Below are 26,441 nucleotides of genomic sequence, written 5' to 3' on the forward strand. Positions count from 1 at the left end.
CAAACACATTTTGAATCCTTCTTCTTTACATAATCCAACCTCTCCCTGTGGTTTCTAGGAACGATCTTTTCCAGGTTCTGTTCCTTTTATTCCCTGAATCTATTCTGTTGGCTATTTGTCTGCCTCATCCTCAAGTAGTGATAATCCCCCAAATTCTCATTCCCTGGATGAATCTGAAATCTCAATCTTGGATGAAGACCTCTTTCCGGAGCTCCAGATCAGTATTTTAATTGCCTTAGGAGTGTCTTTACTTTTGATCTTGTACTAGTCCTTCAAACTCAAAATGCCCTGAAAAATATCCCAATCCCAATTCCTGCCTTTCCTATGAAGAAATTTCAGAATCACTTTCTATCTCATATCTTGTTGAGTAAATTCAACTGTTGACCCTGTTTCCATGGATTCCATATCTGAATCACTTAGCAAGTATGCGCCCTCCTTCCATCCCTGCTGCTTCATCCTGGTAACAACAGATCCTTCACAGCCATTGTCTAGCCTAACTAATCTGTCTGATGCTGGTTCTCTATCTTGTGATGCATCCATTACCAGATGTGTTTTAAAAATAAAGATCTGAGGGGCGCCTGGGTGGCTCAGTCAGTTAAGCATCTGACTCTTGGTTTCAACTCAGGTCATGATTTCCTGGCTTTGTGGGTCTGAGCCCTGCATCCGGTTCTATACTGCCAATGTGGAGCTTGCCTGGGATTCTCTCTTCCTCTCTCTGCCCCTCCCCCACGCATGCTGTTCCTGTCTCTCTCAAAATAAATAAACTTTAAAAAAAATACAGATCTGAACATGCACTCAATTGCTTTTAGATAGACGATAGAATCAAGTAAAATTTCCATTATATGTAGTATAAAGTCCCTCAAAACTTGACTGCAACCTACCAGCCTCTTTTTTTGTTTGTTTTATTTTTCAGGTCATGGTGAGCTTGTATAACATAAAAATGTGATTTACATATATTGTGAAATTATTATCACAATAACTTAGTTGCCATCCATCATTTCATACAGACACAAAAAATGGAGAAAAACTATGTCAACCATGTTGCATATCACATCCACAATTAAGAGTACCTATTTCCCTTGTAACTGAAACTTTGTACCTTTGACTACCTTTCTCCTTTTCCTCTGTGTCCTCAGCCTCTTTTTCATTACCCCACACTCAGGTGCTTCTCAGGTGCATGCACCCCTTGTTACTGCCAAACATAACCAAACACTTTTGCATATCCATGAATTTCTGGCTTTTTTCCCAAAATGTCTTTTATTCCTTTTTCATGGGGAATCAACAAAATGGGGTTGCCATTCCAGCGCTGCTGTTTATGAGTCATGTATCTTGGAAAAGATAATTCACATTGCAGTCCACTTCCTACCTTGTGTACATAACTGCTTTGCACTATTTCTCTCCAGGTCGTAATGAGACCTCCGTGGAGAGTATGAGTTTAGTGTTGCTCTTTGACCTTGAATATTTATGCTACAGAAATTGAAGTTTTAAACCTTTAACTCATATTTGCCTAAAGTTTTTTTTTTTTCCTTTTCTGTTTTGGGTTTCATAAATATACAAGTATGGACTTCACAGATTCATTCACATGGTAGAGTAGGAAGCCTACAATGACCACTCACATGGGCAAAAATCCCATCCATTCTACCATTTACACGCTGCATATTTTTTGGCAAAAACCTTTACCTCTCTGAACTTCAATTTCCTCTTTCTGTAAATCTTAATCTGTTATGAAAACTTGACATATAAGGCAGCTCCATAAATGGCAACTATTGTGATTATTTTTTAAGCTTATTTTAAGAGAGAGAGAGACAGAGAGAGAGAGAATGAGCAGGGGAGAGGCAAAGACAGAGGGAGTGAGAGAATCCCAAGCAGGCTTCATGTCATCAGGGCAGAGCTCACAAACTGTGAAATCATGACCTGAACCAAAATTGAGCCAGACATTTAACTGACTGGGCCACCCAGGCACACCTGTAAATATTGTGATTATTAATATGCCTTCTGTCATGGGTTATAATGGCACTTGATTTTTGAGTTCCCTAAAAACAAGAACTCTTTCACACATCTTTACATCCCTGGTCTCACGCTTGGTAAATAGTTTTTAAAAATCAGAAATATCAGTCAGATAGAACCTAAGGGCTATTTTATAATTTGTCATCACCTCTCCACTGAATTTTCTTATATGTGGCTTAATATGAGATCTAAAAGTCATTTAATTTTTATTTAATGCATTTATATTGCATATAATCATAACTGATTTTCCTTTCATTTTATATTGTAAAACAGAGGGTTAGAATTGGGAATGTTTTCTTCAATCTGACAAAATAGCAATACTTCAAAAGGGAAGTCAAAAGGCTAAATGGCACCATTTCCAAAGCATCCACTAATGATGTAGGAGGCTAGGGGAAAATCATCCCGCATTTCCCACCACTTTAAATATCAGCGAAAGCCCTAAAGAGGAAGAGAAGCCAAAGGGGAGAACATAAACAGGCAGGAGATTTAAAATATTTCCTGGTCTTGGTGATAGTGGAGACTGGGGGGCGGGGGTGGGGAGGGTGGCTCAGGGGTGCGTGGGTGTGTGCGCGTGCGCGCGATGGTTGTCTCTTTATCTCTCAGTGGCAGTGTGTGTATAGTTCAAAGTCTCTCAATTCCCGTTTCTCTAGCCTTGAGTGAAATTCTTCATGGGGAATTGGAGAGGGGCACTTTTAAATACTGGGGCCAATTTAGACGTTGGGAACATTGAAATGATGACGCAAATAGGAAAAAGCTGAAAGGAGTCAGATTTAATTGCTAATTAGGCTCCATTGAGTAAAAAGAACGTTAGGGCAGAAAGTCATTACAATCCGGAAATGCTTAGTTCCTAGAACACAGCAGACCTTCAATAATCTCCGAATTTGTAATCACTCAGGTGACACTAGGCTTAGAATTACCTGCAGTCATCTACAGAGAGACAAAACCGGCTCTAGGCTTAAAATGACTGTAGAAACAATGTAGCAGAAATGGGTTTTAACATACTTATACAGCCGGTTTTAATATATTTATACAATAAGTATCATAACAATTGATTACATTAAAATATTACTCAAAAAAATCCTACTGGCTATTACAGGGTAAGTTCTTAAACTTTTAAAATGCTTTTGAAGTCATATTTTGAAATATATTAAACAAAAAGAACTAAACAATCAAATTTTTAGAGCCGGGAAGGTTTTCAGAGGTTAATTAATCCAATCCGCCCTGTAACAGATCCCACTGTAATCCGTTCTCGCGGCTCAACCACATGCGTCTACTGCACTTTCTTCATAAAACATGAAAGTAGCCTGGCCTAGGAGAACATTGGCACTCGGGTCTTTCATATGCCTGTTTTTCCCCTGCGTAGAAGGTCTGCTCTGTAGGCCGTACAGTGGAAACAGCGTGAGTCAAAATCAGAACACTTGGGCGTGAGCCTATGTTTGATCATTAAGTGGTTCTCTGGCCCTCAGCAAGCCACCGTGTGTCTGCTGTCTTACCCTGTGAATGAGAAAATGCTCCTTAGCTTCCTCAGGAGGGGACTCTGAAGATTGAGGGAAACGCCGTATGTGTAAGGCCTTTCAGAAGAATGTACGAAATATATGAATATAAAGCACCCTGAAATGCACAATGAGAAAGCCAAGCCTCTGACCCCAGCTTTGCCCCATGACCACTTCTCCAGAGACAAACAAGGTTAAGTTTGCTATGTTTTCTTCCCAAAGTAGAGTAGATGCGTGTGCCTTGGTTCAGGCCTGCAGAATAAGCCCCAGCGTGCACCTGATTTCTCCCACTCACTCATATAGCCTATGGCTCGCTCCTTATTGGCACTTACAGAGAAACCATGTTCGCCTGTCAAATCGCGTGCAAGGCTGGGCCATCATTCTTGAGGCAATCCCCATACTTGGACATTTTGCATTCCTTAGAGTCTTTTCCTTTTTCTTTTATAGACTGTGATGCCATAACTATATCTGCAGGTATAGCTAGACTTTTGTAGCACTGACTTTTAAAAATGACTAGAAGACCCACAACACTAGTATTCTCTTTTATAGAATTCTGCATAATTCTGTGTACCTTGAACTCTAGACAAAATATATTTAATGTTGAAATGTATGCTTAACAAGATCATTTCTGTTAGGATACAGTACTGCCACAAGGACCCGATGACAGGGTTGTACTTTCATACACAAAACTGAGGACAGACTTAAAAAGAGAGGGGTGCCTGGGTGGCTCAGTCTGTTAAACGTCTGACTTTGGCTCAGGTCATGATCTCGAGGTTTGTGGGTTTGAGCCCTGCATCTGGCTCTGTGCTGACAGCTCAGAGCCTGGAGCCTGTTTCAGATTCTCTGTCTCCCTCACTTCCTGCCTTTCATATTCTCCCTCTCTCTCTCTCTGTCTCTCTCTCTCTCTCTTTCTCAGAAATAAACTTTAAGAAAAAAGAATTAAAAAAAGAAATGTCATTCAGTCTTCACTATTTTAAAAAAACAATAACAATTATAGAGCACTCTATAATTCAGTAGGCATTTCACAAATACTGTCTTTTTTAAGGTCTCTCATTTAGTACTTAATAGCATCCAACATTCATAAAAGCTCAGAACTACAGGGGACCCTAAAGTTCTTCCAGTGTAATCACCTCTTCCAAATAGCAAATACTTTCTAAGACTCCTTCAGTGTATCACAAGGGTGATCATAAGTTGGATCAAAGGGAAACATGTTTTACAACTTAAACTTACATAACAGGAAGTCATGGCCAAAGCAACAATTTTGTCAGCAACAAGCAGAATAAATGAGCAAAATGGACCTGAGTCTGGGACAGACCTGTAGGAATTGGTGAACTCATAATCTAGAATCGCATTTGCTGTCACTACACCACTCAGCGCGTCCATGTGGAAGGCGTCCCCTTGGTTCCCAGAGAGAATAGAGTACTCAATGAGGCCATTCAATCCACTGTCCAGGTCGGTAGCAAAAACCTGTGAGGAAGCAACTCTTCCATTAGATAAGAGTGTTATCTGCAATATGGGTTTAGGCTGTTTTTCAGACAAATACACTGTGAAATAATTATGAATTGTCAAACACGCTCTAAAAACAATGATCAAAGGACTAGCAACAAATGGCTGAAGCTTACATTTATAATACAGTAGGAAATGGGTGAGAAAAATATTCTGCATGCTCATTCAAAGGATTTCCAAATAACTTTCAGTGGGAGTAGCACATGTTTTGAACTATAATTTTAGGCAAGAGGAAAAAATACAGGGATACCTCAGAGTTATTGCGGGTTCAGTTCCAGACCACCAAAATAAAACAAATATTGTAATGAAGCAAGGAAAATGAATTTTTTGTTGCCAGTGCATATAAAAGTTATGTTTACACTCTACTGTAGTCTATTAAGTGTGCCATAGCATTGTATCTAAAGAAACAATGTGCATATCTTCATTTAAAAATACTTTATTGCTAAAAAATGCTAACCATCATCTGAACTTTCAGTGAGTCTTGCCTCTGTGTTGACGGCTGCTGACTGACCAGGGTGCTGGTTGGCGAAGGCTGGGGTGGCTGTGGCAATTTCTTAAAATGAGACGACAATGAAGTTTGCCACATCCATTGACTCTTCCTTTCATGAATGATTTCTCTGTAGCATGTGATGCTGTTTGATAGCATTTTACCCACGGGAGAACTTCTTTCAAAATGGGAGCCAGTCATCCCAAACCTTGCCCCTGCTTTTTCAACTCAGTTTCTGGAATATTCTAAATCCTTTGTTGTCATTCCAGCAGTGTTCACAGCACGTTCACCAGGTAGGGCTTCCATCTCAAGAAACCACTGATCGCTATCACCATAGCAGATATAGTAATAACGAAAAAGTGTGAATATTGCAGGAATTACCAAACTGTGACACAACGTGAGCAAATGCTGTTGGAAAAATGGCACCAGTAGACTTGCTTGATGCAGGCTGCCATAAACCTTCAGTTGGTAAAAAAAAAAAAAAAATACAGTACCTGTGAAGTACAATAAAGTATGATAAAACAAGGTACTGGACTTGAAAAGAAACCTAATTTGCTTGAATAGAGGGCTTCCAGTACTATATTTAGATTCATGCCAGTACCAGAAAATGGAAGAAATCCCTGCATAGTGAATGGTAGTCGTTCATTTGCTGTTTTTCCTGCTTAAAGTATTGTCTGTAAAATAGGCCATATGTGGATTTTTTCATATTTTATTGAAAGTCTCATTTGAGAAGGACTTTTAATGAAACAGCCTAGATTTCGTGCTAGCAAATTTAGATCCTGATCATTTATTTAGTAAATTATCAAAGTAATATTGAGGATGAAACAGAAGTTTTGCATCATTCTCCATGGAGATATATTATTTAGTCTGCATTACATTTTAATCAAAAAACTAATTCTATTAGTGAGTTCGAGATCTTGTTTAAGAATAAATTTACTGATTAATTAAAATTTTTTTCTACTTATTTTTATCCTCTGTGTCCCTCAGCTTTGGCCTGACTGCACCTCACATTCCCATCATCTCTCTCCTGGGTGACTGCTGTCCTGATGGGCGTTTGCTTCTAACTCCTTCCCCTCTCAATCTATCCTTCACACTGTTGCCAGATCTCAGGGGATCCTGAGTGGCCCAAGTGGGACATCGAGGACCTCATCAGGAGGGCACCCAAGTCAGCTACTCAGTAAAGAAAGGCAGCAATACACAGTTCCTTCGAGATCACCAGGAAAAGAAACTCATATGCATCTGGGTAGAATAAAACCCATCGTGTCCCCTGAGTGCTTGAAGTGTTACAGAGAGTAGGTCTCCCAGGAGGTGTATCAGTTAGGGTTTTAGGATGCCAGCAGTACATATCTGCCAGGGCTAACTTAGCCAGGAGAAATGGATCCGAAAGACGGCATTCTGAGGTGCCTGGGTGGTTCAGTCGGTTAAGTGTCCGACTTTGGCTCAGGTTATAATCTCACGGTTCGTGGGTTCAAGCCCCGTGTCGGACTCTGGGCTGACAGCTCAGAGCCTGGAGCCTGCTTCAGATTCTGTGTCTCCCTCTCTCTCTGCCCTTCCCCCACTTGTCCTCTGTCTCTAAAATAAATAAACATTAAAAAAAAAAAAAGATAGTATTCCGGGGCACCTGGGTGGCTCAGTCACTTAAGCATCCAACTGTTGATTTTGGCTCAAGTCATGACCCCAGGGTCATGGGATTGAGCCCGATGTCAGGCTCCATGCTAAGCATGGAGCCTGCTTAAGATTCTCTCTATCTGCTCCCCTCCACCACTCATGTGCTCTCTCTCTCTCTCTTTCAAATAGAAATAAAAAATTTAAAAAGCCCATTAAAAAAGAAAAAGGAAGATAGTGTCCGGGTGAAGGCCAAGAACCTGGGCCACTCTGGGGGCACAGCTTTGAACTGTTTCCACCAAGATAAGTCAGCTCTCCTGTGCCTCTGTGCTGGTGTCTTACCACTCAAGATTCAAATTCTAGGGAGAGAAAGTCTGTATGAGACTGAGGCAGATGACAACACCTTTGACAGGGGACAGGGGCAGGGGACAAGTCACTACCTTGGCTGACAATCTCACCAAGACTGCATCTGATGGGGGATGGACAGTTCCTAAGGTAAGTTTGCGGGGCTATAACCAAAAGCGGGAAGTCTGGACAGTGTGCCGGCAAAAGCAAGAACTACCACAAGTACTGTAACTCCAGAACCTTATTTCTGGAACTGTAATTCCAGAAATAAGTTCTTATTTCTCTGAACAGAAACACAGGGAGATGGCAGGTCTGGTTTCCTGAGAGAGTCAAATGACCTAAAATGTGAGGAACAAAGTTCATTGTATCTGTCCCTGACTCAGCCTTCTTGAAGTCTGACCTAATCGGACGCACCTGATTCAACAATTTGAATCAGGCTCTCACTCACTTGTTGTACCTGGGCTTTAACAGTGTCTTCACCTTCTTGTATTCCACACTGAGCAGTCTAGCTCTATCCAAGTCAGGATGCATGACAAAGAAGTGCAAGGCATCAGCATCCCAGGGCAGGGGCCCTCTGTGACAAAGCAGGCCACACAGTGGCTCTGGAGGTGTCTGTCATCCCCGCTAAACAGGCATCACTGCGCAGGGTGATACAGATTGGAAAAGTGAATGCCCTTGCTTTCTTCTTCAACATCTCAGTCATGGCTGAAGCCGAAGTAAAGACACAGCACTTGTGGGACAGGCTGGCGACTGCAGCCATCAGGCTACTGTCACACAAAAGAAATCTGCAAAAAGAGCAGAGGAAATCCTGGGGCATGGAGCTAAGACTCCAAGACTCCTGAGACTGCACTGGTCTTGTCTGCACCAACAGAGGGGCACATGGGTATCTGGAACTGAACTGGAAGTCAAACAAAGGCATCTCTCCATATGCAGGTGAGGGTAGCTGCACAGCAGAGCATTGTGGGAGGTCTTGTCCACCAAGTGTACTAACTTGTCATCTAGCCTCCTGACCCCATCCACCTAGAGAGAAAGGAGTGTGATCATCACTAGGGGCCGGATCACAGTAGAGGGGTTACAAAGGCCAAAGGGAAGGCCCTGGTATGCCGCTGACTTTGCCAGGAAGGGGTTTTTATACTGATTTCCCGTGCAGGTTCCCACGGGGTTGTGCATTTCCAAATGTCCAAGTTCTTGAGTATAAAACAGCAATTCAACTGTGATGGGAAAGGTAAAACTGGGTACTAGTCCCAAAGTAGGAAGAGAGACTATCAAGGATGAGTGGGTTTTAGAGCCTGAACAAGACTACCTTAACAACAGATGATCTTTTTCACGGCCTGGCCCTTTTTTCTGAGATGGCATTAGGCTGGAAACAGCGGTTCTGTGCCTTTCACCTAAAATGTCCACAAATTTTGAACCCAGGGAGCTCTCCCATGTGTCTGTGCCTCGGTCCACGTTGCTCTGGCTGCAGCTCCCCCTGGCGAGTACCTGCTCACCCTTGAAGACCAAGTGTAAATATTATTCTTCTGTGAAGCCTTATGCTGTTTCTCCAGGAAGAGTTTGTGTCTCCTCTTTGCTCTCATGACATTAAATAGGCACTTCTATTTAACATTAATAACGTGCCTTTAAATTATATACTTACTTTTCTGACTTCCCCACTAAATTGTACACATGGCAAGATGAGCTGTTTTTGTGCCCCTGTATACTCCCTGCTGGTGCTGGACAGAGTCCCTAGGGACAGCAGGTGGGTACTAACTGAGCATGGGATGAAGAGAGGAAGAAACGTGAACTCAGAAACTTTAAGCTTCAGACTTCCTTCAACCTAAGCTTTCATCCAGTTCATCACACATTTTATATCCCTGGAAATATTTCATTTATGTCCTAGAAAAAGCTTTAGATATTTTGATGTATACTGATAACAATCCCCACACACTCACACATCCACAAAACACATTTCTGTTACCTGTATGATGCGAGCATTGTAGAACTGGCCTTCAGGCACTGATACTTGGTACACGCTCTGCTCAAAGCACGGTAAATTATCATTCACATCTTGGATCAAGACTGCTACTTTGCTGAAGGCCCTATGCCCCCTACTTTCTGCTAAAATGATGAGTTGTACTTCATTTCTGACTTCAAAATCCAGAAACTTGGGTTCTTTCACAGTGAGTTCTCCTATTTTTATTCCGAGGGAGAAAAAAAAAATGATGTTGTAGTTCATTATTTAAGAAGTTCCAAATCACCTTTGACTCAAACGCTTGCACCATCACCTGTCCCTGAAAGTCTCCCATTGGCCAGCCTCCCTTCCCTCCCAACTGGGGTCATTGTGAAAAAAGTTGAGAATGTGCTGGTATTTGCAAGGTTCAGACATGAGGAGGGAAAGAAAGTATGAAATAGCTGAAATGTGGGAGCTGTCTCTTAAATCACCCTTCTCTCTCCATATTTAGTCCATCACCATGTCTGCAAAGTTGACCTTTCAAATGTCTTTTCAATCCACCCTCCATCTTCGCTGCTGCTGCCTTCCTCCAAGCCACCGGTATTTTCCATCTTGTCCTCTGCTTTAGGGGTCCTGTGAGATCACTCACCTGGTGTCTGTTAATCCAGTTCCCATTCTGAACTGAATAATACAAATGGACACTGTCATTGTTCCACATAAATCTCTTCCATGCTTTTCCACAATGATTATGATAGAGCTCAGCATTTTTAACCACCACAGGGTCAACTTGCTCAGGACTTTCCTGCCTAAGGAGTCTCCTTTGTGCCAGTCCCCACTTTACTCTCTCTGCTCTGCTCACAACTCTCATAAATGTTCTGTTCCTCAAATTCTCATTTCAGAGTCGCCATGCATGCTTTTCCATCTGCCTGGCATGGTCCCCACTTCTGTGCTTCCTCAGGGATCTTTCCAGATCAGCCACCTCTGTATGTACCATCACTATGGTCAGCCTGCAACAGACTCTCACAAAGTTTTTGCATTTACTGTACTCACCTATTCCAGTCTGGTTACTCCTCTTGGTTTAGAAGCTCACACAGGTATGGATGGCTGCCTATCTCTTGCACCGACCGTCATATCCCCAGTACCTACTTAGCTCAGGGTCTGGCCTACCGAAGGCACTCAATAATACACATTAACCCTAACCAGGTTAGGGAAACTGACTCTTGAGGCTTATACCTTGTACAAGTTTCTCCCCCAATTTAAGAAAACATCCCCCCCAATATAATTTCCTTCTCTACTTTCTGCTCTGTTTTTTCTCCCTTTTTACTGTCAAATTTCTTATTGAATTTATTACTATTGTTATCTTAGTATCATAATTTACTTAGTTCTTACTGTCAGAAATTCCATCAAATGGAGATTCATTGAATGAGCACAGATTTGGAGTTTGAGACATGTGAAACCAAGCATAAATCCTAGCCCTGGCTATTTAGTTTAGGTAAATTACCTGGCTCTACCACCAGTAAGTTATTCAGGTTCCATGGAGCTGGGTTTCCTCTTCTAGAAAATGAGGATATTAATAATGACTTTATAGGATTGCTGGGAGAAAGAATAGAGTGCATATTTAGAATGTTCCTTTGCAGGAACATGATCTAGATTGCAGTGTCCTACCCATGTTTCTCATCCCCACCATCATCAGGTATAGACAAGTATCTATAAAAGCTCTAAATTTAGAAAGAAAACATTTAATAGCCATGGACTAATTGAAGTTTGATCTTCAGGTGAAAGAACCTGTACTGTTTCTGGAAATATGGCCTGGAAGCCACAGTTCTTCCTATTCTATTGGAACCAGTTTCCCTAGACAACCAGCGTAGCCCAAGAAAACGTCAGGCTCTTAGGTACTTACCTGGATGTTAATGGAAATCATACCTTGCTCTAGTATCCTAACTTTGGTATTGAGAGGTTTTTTGTTGTTGTTGTTTTGGGGGGGGCGTTTTATAGCTTCTATTCTGTTATTAAGAAAAATTAAGTATATTCTATAAGAGTAACTCACTACACTACAAAAGTTGAAATTTCACAAACTCACTTTTATTTATTGTCACCAGTTATCAATTCAGAAAACCAAACTACATTTACAAACCACCATCTGATGTTACCAACACCCCTGACGGAAAATTTAGGGTAGATATGACTGTTGGCAGCTGGAAAAATCATAAAGGTGCATTTTGATGAGCTGATGATGAAAGAAGCTGGTCTTCAGAAACTGTGGAACAAGGGCTGAGCCCCCAGCCCCAAATGGCCAAGGAACCCCAGACTGAGGTAGGCCCAAAGCACTCTGTCTCCACCAAGCAGAGCATTTAGCTTGCTATCATGTTCTGTTACTGTTAGCAAAAGAAAAATAAAATAGAAATGCAACACTATATTGCCAGTGTCACTTAGTAGAAAGTGTGCCAATTATAGCGCAGATCAAAGTGGATTTTTTAATAAAACGCTGGTGTCTAGGCTTTGATAATTGGAATTTTGCACTTGGAATGGATCTGCAGTTCTAATGCTTTCCTTGCCCGGTTTTTATTTTTGGCATAATAATCGGCATATGCTGTGAACGTTGTGTAAGTAAGAAAGACAAGAACCCGTCTGTCAGATGACTCAGGGCTGGCACACCTACTAGACCCGCCTTTGCCTTGGATAATATGTGTATATTCTTCTCAGAGATATCGAGGATTTACTGTCACCAGTGAGATGCGAGAACCACTGAGCTCTCATTACGGGCAGTAGTCCACGTTTTCCTTACAGTAAAAGCCTTGTGGATACCAACTTCGTGTTCATTCTTCCGTGTTACTGTGCCAGTGATATAACAACGTGAGAATGAAACTGCAGTAACATTTTCTTTCTGATATATGTACACATGGAGCTTTTGCCCAAGTTATCAAATACACATCAAACTGAGATTTAGATTCTTCAAATGCTAAATGCTCAAGAGCATAATCAGGTTACTTCAATCCATTACAAACTGTGCATGTGCATATGTATATACCCAAAGCAGAATGTGATAAATATTTATGTTGTCCAAAAGCTTTTAAACTATCTCCTGCTAAAACTGCATCCTCAAAACATTGCAAATTTGATCACTTTGTTTTATGTTAATCTACCAAATCATGGTTGAATACTACCATTTGTTATTTACATACATGACGTTAGTAAAACTTCAAAATTCTTTCTGGTTTGGACAGTGAGTAGATGTTTTTAAGCTAAAGTGACAAGGAGTTTGAATATAAAAGTAAACCTTTGGTTTGTGACTACAAAAGAGGGAAAACACTGGCACAGACAGAAAACAGTTCTCATCAGAGATCCATGTTATCGTAACTTATTAAATCAGTAACTAATAAAATGGATTTCTCACATTTTTACCTTTAAGAAGAGTAATCATAACCTTAGAGAACTTTACTGATTTTTCATACACACCAGTTTTCTATTTTAACTGGTATAATGGCTTAAAATACATATATATCATAGGGGCGCCTGGGTGGCTCAGTCGGTTGAGTGTCCGACTTTGGCTCAGGTCATGATCTCACAGCTCATGGGTTCGAGCCCCACATTGGGCTCTGTGCTGACAGCTTGGAGCCTGGAGTCTGCTTTGGATTCTGTGTCTTCCTCTCTCTCTGCCCCTAACCCAGAGCATTCTGCCTCTTTCTCTCTCAAAAATAAATAAACATTAAAAAAAATTTTAAAAAACCCCACTTATTTAAAAATATGTATTTATTATAAAGGCTATATTAGGTACCTTTACACACAAGTTTGAAGATTATGCAACGAAGGTGGCATGAAAGATGAATATAATAAAAGGTTTTTAAAAAAGTTTCTTGACAGCAGTTTGGAAGACCTCATAATAAAAACAACTAAAATGCTTGATGAAGTGTGTGTGTGTGTGTGTGTGTGTGTATTGAAATGAATTGTTGAGTTGGTATAGCAGAAAGCAATCCTCAGAGGACAAAAAAATAACTGAAAACAGTAATCCATGGAGTTAAGCAAGCACTAAAATCCCATTTTTATTCGAAAAGTCTCCAACCTTCTTCCTTGAGATTCATCTCTGATAGTCCCACGGGGTAGAAAAGCAAGGGAAGAGGCCCGAACCCAAAAGGTGAAGAGTCTAGTGGAAAACCTGGAATAAAGCTGTAAACTCAAAGGCTACCTATGCCTCAGGTGAATGATCAATATTTAAAAGACAAAAACAAGTGAAGAACTGATGCACAGAAACCTGTTTTTCTTGACCTTGGTGTTGGTTGGGAGGGAGAAAAAGTTTCTGCTGTGAATTCATTAACTTAAGCACAATTTATGGTAGCCATACTTTCACAGCTATATATTTGTAAAAACCTTCAATAATTAAATTTAGGCTACTCTTTGCTTGATGATGTACCCAGGCAATTTGCAGAAGGAAAACAAATCCCCTCTCAAGGGCATGAATTCAATCTGGTCTGCAAAGAATCCTCCAAGAAAAAGTTTCAAGGATAATGAGCAGCTCATAGTTAATGAGTACAAAAATCACAGAGAAATAAAGTACCATGAGTGAAAGGTAGCAAATCCACAGAAATATGAATAAATCATCAAAGATTTAAGATGCTGGAATTATTGGACACAGAATGTGACTTTCACATATGTTTAAATACATTTTTAAAAGCTTTGAAACATGAGCAAGGAATACGAGACTACTTTCTTACAGGTTTCCAATTATGGAATGGATAAATCACAGGGATGAAAGGTACCGCATAGGGGATATAGTCAATAATATTGTAATAGCAGTGTATGGTGACAGAGGGCAGTTACACTTGCGGTGAGTGAAGTATATAACCTATAGGCTTGTCAAATCACTATGTTGTACCTGAAACTGAGGTAACACCGTGTGTTAACTATACTTCGATTTTTAAAAAAGAGATTACTTAAAAAATTTTTTTTCACATTTATTTATTTTTGAGAGACAGAGACAGAGCACAAGCGGGGGAGGGGCAAAGAAGGAGACACAGAATCTGAAGCAGGCTCTAGGCTCTGAGCTGTCAACACAGAGCCCAATGTGGGGCTTAAACCCACACACCGTGAGATCATGACCTTAGCTGAAGTCAGATGCCCAACTGACTGAGCCACCCAGGCACCCCAAAAAGAGATATTATTTTTTTTACAAGACCGGGAATTGTTGACAAAGAACCAAAGGGAACTTCTGGAAATAAAAAATACAGTTCCCTAGATTGAAGACAAAGGGGCAAGGAGATAAAAATATGAAAGATAAATGTAGGAGAGAGTGTCTGGCTCAATACTTGTCCAACTAGAGTTCCCCCCAAAAAGATACAAATAAGTTATATTTAGATCAACAGCTGACTTCTTAAGGCAACAATTAGGAACCAGAAGACAGTAGGATAATATCTTAAATGTGATGAGAGAAAATAACTGTGAACTTAGACCAGCAAAAATATCTAATATAACAAGAATCAAAGAAAGACATTTTTAGACAACCAAAATCTGAAGAAGTTAACTATGACAGACTCTCACTACAGGATGTACTTCAGTCAGAAAGAAGATAAAAGCAGAGGAAAGTCTGAGATGTAAGAAAGAACAGTTAGCAAAGAAGCAGATAAATCTGTTTAAAAATATTCATCATGTCTAATTTGAAAGAACTAAAATTATAACCCACAAAAATTTATAAATTGAAACAGGGATATTTGGAGATAAAGAATTCTAAGTCTCTTGTATTATTCAGGAGCAGGATATTGGTTAATGTTAGAAGATAGCTATATAACTCCAACAAACACAGGGGGAAATGGTCATTTTCAGGTAATGATTGTATATTTTGAATGTTCAGAAAAATATTAGAACCAATAAGAGTTTACAGGTTTGCTAGGTACTAAATTAAAATGTAAAAGCCAATTTGAAGTATACCTAACAGCACTGCCATAAAAATCATTTTTTCCATTTACTTTAGCAAGAAAAAGTATAAAGTATTTAGACTAAATCTAACAAGAACCATTCATGCCTGGTATAAAAAATGTAAACCTGTATTAAAATATATTAAGGAGGGGCGCCTGGGTGGCGCAGTCGGTTAAGCGTCCGACTTCAGCCAGGTCACGATCTCGCGGTCCGTGAGTTCGAGCCCCGCGTCAGGCTCTGGGCTGATGGCTCGGAGCCTGGAGCCTGTTTCCGATTCTGTGTCTCCCTCTCTCTCTGCCCCTCCCCCGTTCATGCTCTGTCTCTCTCTGTCTCAAAAATAAATAAACGTTAAAAAAAAAAAATTAAAAAAAAAAAAAAAGACACTGTAACAATATATTCATGATCTCAGGATAGGGAAGAGTCTCTTCACCTACAAAACGGGAAAATCATAAAGTAAAAGGCTGATTAATTCTAACTAAAATAAAAATGTGCCAGTAAGAGAGTGAAAGACAAGTCACAAAATAAAAATTTTCAAAAGAAAAAAAACAGACAAAGAGGGTGCCTGGGTGGCTCAGTTGGTTAAGTGTCTGACTCTTGATTTTGGGTCAGGTCATGATTTCACGGTTCCTGTGCTGACAGCGCGGAGCCTGCTTCGGATTCTCTGTCTCCCTTTCTCCCTGCCCTTCTTCCCTGCTCACTGTCTCAAAATAAACAAACATTTAAAAAAAGCAAAGGACAAATGCTAATAAAATATGTTAAAAATCCGTAGGCTTCAGAAAGAGAAACATAAACAACCCAGTAGAAAAACAGCAAAGTGTATCAGTCTGCATTTTTCATATGGGAGAAAATAGGAATGGCCAATAAACTATAGAAAATGCTCAGATTCATTAGTAATACAGAAATGCAAATTACAACCCCAGTGAGATACCACTTCGCACCTGCCAGATTGGCGTAAGAAAGGATGCAAACAACCACGATTGCCCCCATTCGGTGCTGGTGGCACGTGAAGTGGGACAAAGCAGTTTGTAGAACAATTTGGCACTATCTGTAATGCCGAACATATGCATCCTCTGATGTATATGCCCAGCCTATACTCTAGGGCCTAGAGAACTCTTTACATATGTGCCAGAAGACACGTACAAGGTTTCTCCTAAGAGCGCTTGTTATTGTATCCCCACACAGGAAAACCTCCCTGTCCATCAGCAGTGGAATGGATAAATAAGTTGTGACATAGACTGACAACTGAAAGCCACAAAGAAATGAAAATGAAAGAACCCCATCTGCACACATTAACAAGAAGGATTCTAATTTTGAATAAAAGGAATCAAATTTCAATAAAATACATAGACTATGAATCCATTTATATAAAATTCAAAAATAAGCAACCTTAAACAGCTTTATTGTATAGAAGTGCGTTTCCTGTAAGTCACGAAGGAGTGATTATCCCTGAAGTTGGGACATTAGTCAGCCTGGAGCAGTAGAGAGAAAGGATGCAATCAGAAAAGGGCTCAGAGGGAGCACCAATGATGGTTGTGTTCTATTTTATGATCTCGGCTGCTACTTATTCTTTGCTACTCCTCATTAATGTGTGCATAATGGTTTATGCACTATAAGTCACAGTAAAAATGTTGAGCAAAAGAAATCAAGTCATAGAAGAGAGTATGTTAGCATGATTCTGTTGTGATGTTTCAAGCAAGGTAAAATGAAAGAATACATTGTTTAGGGATTCAAAGACAGTGGGAAAATTATAATGAAAAAAAGGCAGTGATCAATACCAAATTCAGATTATTGGTTACAGACTACCTCAGATAAAGGAAGAGAGATGTGAGAGGGAAGGGACACAAGAGGGCTTCCTGAGGTTCTACTAACGTCTCCTCTCTGGAGATAGGTGGCAAGTACATGCTCATTAAATAGTTTTATATGTCTTAGCATATCATCTTGTAGCTGTTTCACAGTAAAATTTTGAAATAAATTTCAACATAAACAAATATTTAAATTGAAGAGCAAAGAGTTATCTGTGGATGACCTCTTTGGACTAACTGTAGGCATATTTTACCTGAATTTTGACGAGAGACTCTAGAAAAAATAGGGCCATGCCTGGGTCATGTGAAGGGTGACATGGCAGAAGGATGTGGGTAGCCTGGGGAAATGTGCAGTCTCGGCTACTGGCCTTATTCCTAAACATTCTATGCTCCTTTCCCGGAACTTAAGATACCCGGACTACTAGAAGATTAAGGCTTTGTGATGTTCGCAAATGACCCTCCTGTCAACAGACAAGGTGCTTCCTGCACCACCCTTGAACCAAACGTTGGGGTGAAGAGATGAAGAGCTGCCTCAGAAAGGCTGCCAACCAAAGGTGGTGTGGACTAAAAAGTCATAACACTCCCCGGGACGAGAAGGCATTTGCTTAAGAAATTACCCCCTTCTCAATTCTTCCCATGTGCATGTAGTACAGATTAAATAAAGCAGTTGTATGGTAATATAGAAATTATTAAAAACATTCTTCTTGAGGTTTGACAATGCAGCAGTAGATATGTATCTAGTTGTTGGTCAAAAAGTATGTTTCAAATATCAATTGGTATTCATTTAAAACACAATAATGGTCTTATTAAAGCTAAATTTAATACATGCTGTATTTGGAAGTAATTTCTTTACCACCACACAGAAACCTTTCCAGCTGTCCTTTTTTGTTGCATTGTTGACATTCAGTGGCGCATTAAGAAGAATCTCATGGTGAAAATGCCCTATGGCTAGACATGTGTGGTTATTTTCAATTCAAACTCAATATTGATGGTCTCCCTACTATATCTCCCACTGCCCCAAATAGATGAGACAGTTATAAGTAGAAACCAATTTGTCTTTGAAAATTCAAAGGGTAGGCTAGATACTGCCTAATTTGGAAATGTGAAGAACAGGATTCTTAGCAAGTACATGTAAATAAAGAAGTAGTCTTGATTTCTCACAATTTCTCATCAGCTACCATAAAAAATTTGTTTCTTGTTTACCTTTTCAAATATGTTCCTCTCATGTTCCTACCTTTCAAATTTTGAGTTTCCTTTGCAGAAGTATTTCTTACTAGTAACATTAAATGGAGCAGGAGATAAAGTTATTACAGGAAACAGAAGGATTACCTGAGTTGGAGCACAGGGAAAAAACCCCATCTTCGTTTCCACTAAAAATTGAATATTTAATGCTGTCTTGTATTGGGTCAGGAGCAACAGCTTTTACAGTCACAATAGAAGTACCTGCAAAAATTAGGTTGAAAAAAAAAAAAGAAAAAACTTTAGGAAAAGAAAATTTCAGGGAAAAACCAGAGCAAACACTGGGTACTTATTATTTGCTTACTACATTTTCATTTGTTCATTCATTCAATGATTAGTCATTGAGAGTCTTCAATAAGCTAGATCCCATGCCAGGTGCTAGAGACAGAGTAGTAAGTTAGAAAAGATCTCAATCTCATGGTGATTAGCTAACGGAAGGAGACAGACAATAAACCATTAAACAAATACATAATCAAAGTAGATTTCTGATGTGCTAAGTTCCCTGGAAGAATAAACAAGGTAATGTGACAGAAAACACTTTTTTAGCGGGGAAGGCAGACGTATGACATTTCAAATGATAGGAACAGACTGATTATCAGCATGAAAGAAGAATCAGCAAGCACTGAGGGAGGCAACGATGTGATTAGAACTGGGATTTCACTGGAAGGTTCTCAAGAATCCATTTGGGCCCCAAGTCAGCACTTTGCTGTCTTCATGTGTAATATCTCATGCCCTTTGCTGTTTCTGCTTTACTTCCTCTCCAGGTTGTCCATTTGTCCTCCTCTTTTAATTGCCCATCTTTTTGGTTTTTGTAATTATTTTTTATTTAATCAACTTTATTAAGGTAACATTTACATACAACAATATACACATATCTTAAGTATACTCTTATGTGTGTTTGAACAACTATATGCACCTGTGTAACGACCATCATGATCAAGATGTAGAGTATTTCTATCACTCCAAAAAATTCCCTTGTGACTTTCTGTAGCCAGTTTCCTATTACTTCTGGTGCTAGACAATCACTGATTTACTATTACTTTGTTTTGCTTCTAAAATTTCATACACATACAACTTATACAGTATCTGTCTTCTTTTGATTGGCATTATTTTTGGAGAATCAAATATTAAGAGTTCATTCCATTTTTGCTGTAGAGTATATTCTACTGAATGGACATACCACAATGTGTTGATACATTTTTCCATATATGGACATTTGGATTGTTTTTAGTTTGAGGCTATTATGAATACAGCTGCTATAAACATCCATGTAACAGGTTTGTGTGGACATATGTTTTCATTCCTCATGGGTAAACACATACAGTGAGTGTATGTTTAACTTTATAAAAAACTGTCCAACTATTTTCCAAAGTGATACTATACCATTTTACGTTCCTGCTAGCAACATATGAGAATTCTAGTTGCTCCATATCCACTGGTCTTCTTAATTTTAGTCATTCTAATGGATGTGTGGTAGTATCTCATTGTGGTTTTAATTTTAATTTCCCTGATGTCTGATGATGTGAGTCTTCTCGTGCTTATTGGCACAAGAAGAAAACTGAAAGGGAACATTTGAGAAGAACACAGGTGCTGACATGGTGTCAGAGAGGAGCACACAGCAGGGATCATTAACTCAGATGCCTTCGGTAAAAGTAAGAGCATGGGCAAATGAAGAAGACAGATGGGTGGAAAAAGCAAGAGACTGATGTGCCTGAGGCACTCAGCTTCAACTCATTGCTGCCAGTAGGGAAGAGAAAACAGGCTTTAGGAAGTTTTAAATTCTGGTCAAGAGAAGCTCAAAAATTCATATTTGTTTTCATGTGAAATCTCCCAATTCATAAATGTCAGAACATAATTTAATTTAGGGGAAAAACATAAGCCATCACATGGGTTGAACAAAACACAGCTGTGGCCTGACTACAGTTCTGAGCCTGCTCATTTACCATCCCTGATAGAGAAGACAAATCTCTCCTTTTTGTTATCAGCCCTTCTGGCACCTAGCCTGTGGTACTTGTTTTTCATCCAGGGACTTGTACTTAACACACTCGAAGACCAATCTTATCTTTCCACTAAATTGGACTTAATTCTGTGAGAGCACAGGAGGTTTCCTGTATATTTGTGTTCCATAGATTTCTGCAACTCCAGATAAGTTTTGCCTCTAAAATTTCATATACTTGAAAATCAGAGGGGCTGTTTTCTTATGCATAGCATGCCTTTTCGAGAATCAATCATATTGTTCCCTATATTAAAAGTTTGTCCCTTTGTACATAATAGGTGCCCAAAAAGTATGGGAAGAAAGGAGATAACAGAAGAGACAGAGGAAGTAAGAGACGGAGATGCTCACTGAAGTGTTCTAGCCTGAGAGGCTAGAAGAATACCTCTCTGCCCACAGGACCCTTCTAAACCAACAGCAACTATGGTGGAAAAAAAGGCATATATATATATATATGCCTCACTGCTATAACACAATATCTGACAGTGGAATTTGCAGTAGCTAAAAAAAAAAAAAACAAAAAAAACCACCTATTCTGGGCCTCTGCTGGGCCTCCTCATTGACTTCTACTGCGCAGGCCCCAGGGACCAAGCTTGAAAGCCATCTTGCTCAAAGGTACAGTAAAAACAATCCCTAAACCAGGCCAAATCAATAGATCTGCTTTTTTCTGGATACTAAAAAGGGTTTCACTAAAGAGAAGAGAAGAAAGAAAAGGCCCTGGAACAGATAATATATTCCCCAGGAGCCTTTTCAACACTTAACACTCAAAGAAAACTGCAGTGATCGCTATACATATTTAAGGAAACAAGTATATGACACTGTTCACGAAATTGAAAATTCATTGAAAAAAGACATAAAATAGAATTCATTATGGAGAAAGAATGGGAAAAGCAAAACTGGATATATTACTCTCTTTAAAAACATTATGTTTAACATAAACTGTAACAAAGTTTTAAAACCATTTTTTGAGGCTTCCAAGTGGTGGTTCGTTTCAAGCCAATTATGAAGTCATTTGGTGACAATGTAAAGGATTTTAATTAATCCTCGTGGCATCAAGTTGCTGCACATGTTGAGAATCTTTCAAGCTGCATCATAATCTGATACTTATTTTACTACATGTTAGGAGACATATGACTAATATAAAAATGCCTTATATTTTCGGTAGGAATATGCCTTCCCAGTAGTGCAGTATGTTTTACTTTCGGTGCATAATCACAATTCTGTGCTTACAATACAATTTAGTTTTTAAACACAGGAAATTTTATTTCAACTGGCTAGTCGTATATTCTTAAGAATGGCAGTAATAAGAGAAACAGTTATGTACAAGAAAAGATGTAAGTCTTGGTGACAGCCTTTTCTCTATGGGTTAGGATGCTTTAATTATATACCCGATTACAAAAGAAAACATGGAGATAGCTTACATGTAAAAGAACAAAGATGAGCAAAGAACTGTAAATAAGAATCACAGATGGCTTCTCTTAGAAAAGGAACAATCCTATTTTTATTGCAAATAAAATGTTCATGATATCAAGTGAAATTGTAGCACACGAAGAATTTCATTCGATGAAAATATTTCAAAGTAGATGCTAATGTCAGCAAAGAGCTACAAATAGTTATATATGTTCTTCCTTGGATGAAGTTAAATTTGAGACTACCCCCAAAAAGAGGAAATAACTAATGGGCCTTGAATCCTTCTAAGTCTTGGCTTATTGTGCACATTTTAAGTAAAAGTCTTTCTCTGGACATCTAGAGAAATTTTACAATTACTGCTCATTTCACATCGAGGTAGGAATGATAAAATGAAAACCAACACTGTACCTTTAAATCCCATCAGGCAACTGAAACATAGAAAAATTTACATTTTCGGCTTCTATGAATTTCACTGTAAGTGTAACATTGCATCAAAAGTGTAATACATTCCATGTTCTTGGTTTTCTTCTTTACAAAAATACAGTTAAAAAACTAATATCAGGGGCATGTGGGTGGCTCAATCAGTTAAGCCTCCAACTTCGGCTCAGGTCATGATCTCTCGGTTCGCAAGTTCAAGCCCTGCGTTGGGCTCTGGGCTGACAGGCCGGAGCCTGGAACCTGCTTCAGATTCTGTGTTTCCCTCTCTCTGCCCCTCCCCTGTTCACGCTCTGTCTCTCTCTCTCTCTTTCTCAAAAATAAAATAAAAAATAAACATTAAAAAAAAAACAAATACCATCTACAGCAGCAGTGAACTATCTATTCAAAAGCAGAATTATGGGGGTGGCTGGGTGGCTCAGTTAGTTAAGCGTCCAACTGGATTTCAGCTCAGGTCACAATCTCACAGTTCATGGGATTGAGCCCTGCATCAGCTCTGTGCTTACAGCGTGGAGCCTGCTTGGAATTCTCTTTGCTCTTCTCTTACTCGTGTGTATGTTCATGTGAATATGCTCTCTCTCTCAAAAATAAAGGAATTAGGGGGCGCCTGGGTGGCTCAGTTGGTTGAGCGTCTGACTTTGGCTCATGTCATGATCTCACGGCTCGTGAGTTCGAGCCCTGCGTCAGGCTCTGGGCTGACAGCTCAGTGCCTGGAGCCTGCTTCGGATTCTTGTCTCCCTCTCTCTCTGCCCCTAACCCACTTGCATTCTGTTTCTGTCTCTCTCAAAAATAAATAAACATTAAAAAAAAAAATAAAATAAAGGGATTAAATATTTTTAAAAAATAGATAAAAGCAGAATTGTGTAACAATGTTATGTGACTATAAAAATCAAAATTCATGGAAATTTTTAGATGAAGTTACAATAAAAACATTTTATTCAGAACTACCCATGAGTAAATAATTCTAGTTTTACTTTTGTCATTTCTAAGCAGTGCAAGTATTTTATTGATGACTGACTTGAGATTTTTTAAACATTTCGATGATTTTAAGCTATCCAATATCTCTTAATCATCCAGCCACTGAAATACTGAACATATTTCAATCATTTAAGACAAAAAGTGGGAGTGACATCAGCAAGATGGCTGAATAGAAAGCCCTAGACCTCATCCCTTATAGAGACATTGAATGAACAACAATAATATATAGACCAAAAAGCCTTCATGAAAACTCCAGGCCAGAAGGGAGTGGTATGATATATTCAAAGGTCTGAAAGAAAAAACCTGACACCAAGAATACTATATCCAGCAAAACTGCCTTTTAGAGATGAGAAAGAAATAAAGATCTTCTCAGGTAAACAAAAGCTGAGAGAGCTCATCACCACTAAACCTACCTGACAAGAAAGACTGAATATTTCCAGTTGCAATGAAAGGACATTAGATAGCAACATAAAAGCATATGAAAATATGAAGCTCTCTGGTAAAGGTAAATATACAAATACCAAATCTCATAACACTGTAATGGTGGTACACAGATCATTTTAATTCTGGTGTAAAGTTTAGAGATAAAAGCATAAGAAATCAGTATAACCATAAAACTATGTTAATGGATAAAAATACTAAAAGAGGTAATTTATGAAATCAGTAACGAAGTGGGAGGGAGAAGTAAAGGGACAGTTTTTTGTATGTGATTGAAATTAATTGTTACTGGTTTATTTATTTATTTATTTATTTTTAATTTTTTTTTTTTTTAACATTTATTTATTTTTGAGACAGAGAGAGACAGAGCATGAACAGGGGAGGGGCAGAGAGAGAGGGAGACACAGAATCTGAAACAGGCTCCAGGCTCTGAGCTGTCAGCACAGAGCCCGACTCGGGGCTCGAACTCACGGACCGTGAGATCATGACCTGAGCCGAAGTCGGACGCTTAACCGACCAAGCCACCCAGGCGCCCCTAATTGTTACTGGTTTAAAATAGATTGTTAAAGCTATTAGATGTGTTATGCAATCCCTATGGTAACCACAAAGGAATTATCTATAGATGAAATGCAAAAGGAAATAAGAAGGGACCCAAAACATGTCACTACAAAAAACTAATGAGATAAGGGAAGGTGGCAAGAGAAGAAAAGAACAAAATTAAAAACATACACAAAACAATTTTAAAAAACTTTTTTAATGTTTTATTTTTGAGAGAGAGAGAGAGACAGAGAGACAGAGCATGAGTGGGGGAGGGGCAGAGAGAGAGGGAGACAGAGAATCCAAAGCAGACTCCAAAGCTGTCAGCACAGAGCCCGACGTGGGGCTTGAACCCACGAACCACGAGATCATGACCTGAGCTGAAGTCGGATGCTTCAGCGACTAAGCCACCCAGGTGCCCCTACATAAAACAGTATAAAAACGGCTGAATTAAGTCCTTCCTATCAGTAATTTTTAAAAATCTAAATGGATGAAACTCCTCAATCAAGAAACATGGAATAGCTGAATGGATTAAAAAAACAAGATCCAAGTATATACTACCACCAAAAAACTCACTTTAGATATAAAGACAGGGATAGGCCACAAGTAGAAAGGTGGGAAAAGATATTCCATGCAAATAATATCCAAAAGAAAATAGGGGAGGTTATAGTTACATCCAACAAAATAGAGTGCAAGTCAGAAACTGTCACGAGACAAATAAGGACACTACATAAAAAGTTCTATTCACCAGGAAGATAAAACAATTATAAATAAATATGCACTTAACAGCAGAACACCCATATATATGAAGAAAATACTGATGGGATTGAAGGGAGAAGCAGATAGTAACATAATTAATAGTAGAAGATTTCAATACCTCACTTTAAATAATGGACAGATCAAACAGTTAGAAAATCAATGAAGAAATGAAGGACTTGAATAATATTATAGAAATTGGACCGAAGAGACATACATGGAACACTCTACCCAACAACAGCATAATACACACCCTCAAGTGTTTTATATGTTCCCACTTGTTCCTCAAGTGCACATTCTCCAGGACAGATGACATGTTAGGGAACAACAGGAGTCGTAACAAATTTAAGAATATTAAAATCATACCAAGTATCTTTTCTAACTACAATGGAACGAAAGTAGAAATCAACAGCAAAGGAAAACTGGAATATTCACAGACACATGGAAATTAAATAACAACTCTTAAACAACGAGCAGGTCAAAGAAGAAATCTAAAGGACAATTAGATAATGTCTTGAAATAAATGAAAGAAAAACACAATATACCAAAACATGGGCTGCAGCAAAAACAATGCTGAGGGAATTTTACAGCAATAAATGCCTACATTAAAAAAAGAAGAAAGACTGCACATCAACAACCTAATTTACACCCCAATGGACTAGAAAATGGAACTAAAAGCAAAGTTAGCAGAAAGAAATAATAAATATTAGAACAGAAATAAGTGAAAAACAGTAAATAAACAAGAGGAAAAATCACTTAAAGTACGTTTTTTTCAAAAATCAGCAAAATTGGGGCACCTGGGTAGCTTAGTTAGGGAGGCACCTGACTTCCGCTCCGGTTATGATCTTGCAGTTCATGAGTTCGAGCACCGCGTTGGGCTCCACGTAGACAGTGTGGAGCCTGCTTGGGATTCTCTCTCTCCCTCTTTCTCTGACCCTTCCCACTTGGGCTCTCTCTCTCTCTCTCTCTCTCTCAAAATAAATAAAATTTAAAAAATCAGCAAAATTGACAAATCCTTAGCCTAGACAAAGAAAAAAAGTAAAAAGACTCAAGTAACAAAAACTAGAAATGAAAGAGGAGATATTACAAATGATGCCACAGAAATAAAAGGTATCATAAGAGACTACTATGAACAATGACACACCCAAATAAGATAACCTAGGAGAAAAGAACATTATTTCCAGAAACACACACCCTACCAAAATTGAATTTACAGAAAGAAAAAAATCTGAACAGATGTATATATAACTAGTAAGAAGACTGAATCAATAATCAAAACCTCCCCATAAAGAGAACCAGATGGCTTCACTGGTGAAGTCTACCAAACATTTAAAGAAGAATTAACACCAATCATTCTCAAACTCTTCCAAAATATTGAAGACAACACTTCCAAACTTATTTTATGAGGCCAGCATTACTCTGATGCCAAAATACAGAGACACTACAAGAAATCTACCCCTGATGAATATAAATGCAAAGATCCTCAACAAAATACCAGCAAACCGAATTCAACAGCACATTAAAAGGATCACATGTCATAACAATGTGAGATTTATTCCTGGGATGCAATGAT

General features: G+C 39.0%; 1 protein-coding gene across 1 annotated transcript in view; it reads right to left on the minus strand.

Moving 5' to 3' along the window:
* The window catches only part of DCHS2 (dachsous cadherin-related 2), an 89,797-nt gene that overhangs the window by 13,662 nt on the left and 49,694 nt on the right, over positions 1-26,441 (minus strand). The window contains 3 exon segments of the mRNA XM_049632354.1: positions 4,816-4,967; positions 9,401-9,612; positions 18,412-18,525. Coding sequence (XP_049488311.1) covers positions 4,816-4,967; positions 9,401-9,612; positions 18,412-18,525 — 478 coding nt within the window.

Source organism: Panthera uncia, chromosome B1 (assembly GCF_023721935.1).
Source record: "Panthera uncia isolate 11264 chromosome B1, Puncia_PCG_1.0, whole genome shotgun sequence".
Taxonomy (NCBI): domain Eukaryota; kingdom Metazoa; phylum Chordata; class Mammalia; order Carnivora; family Felidae; genus Panthera; species Panthera uncia.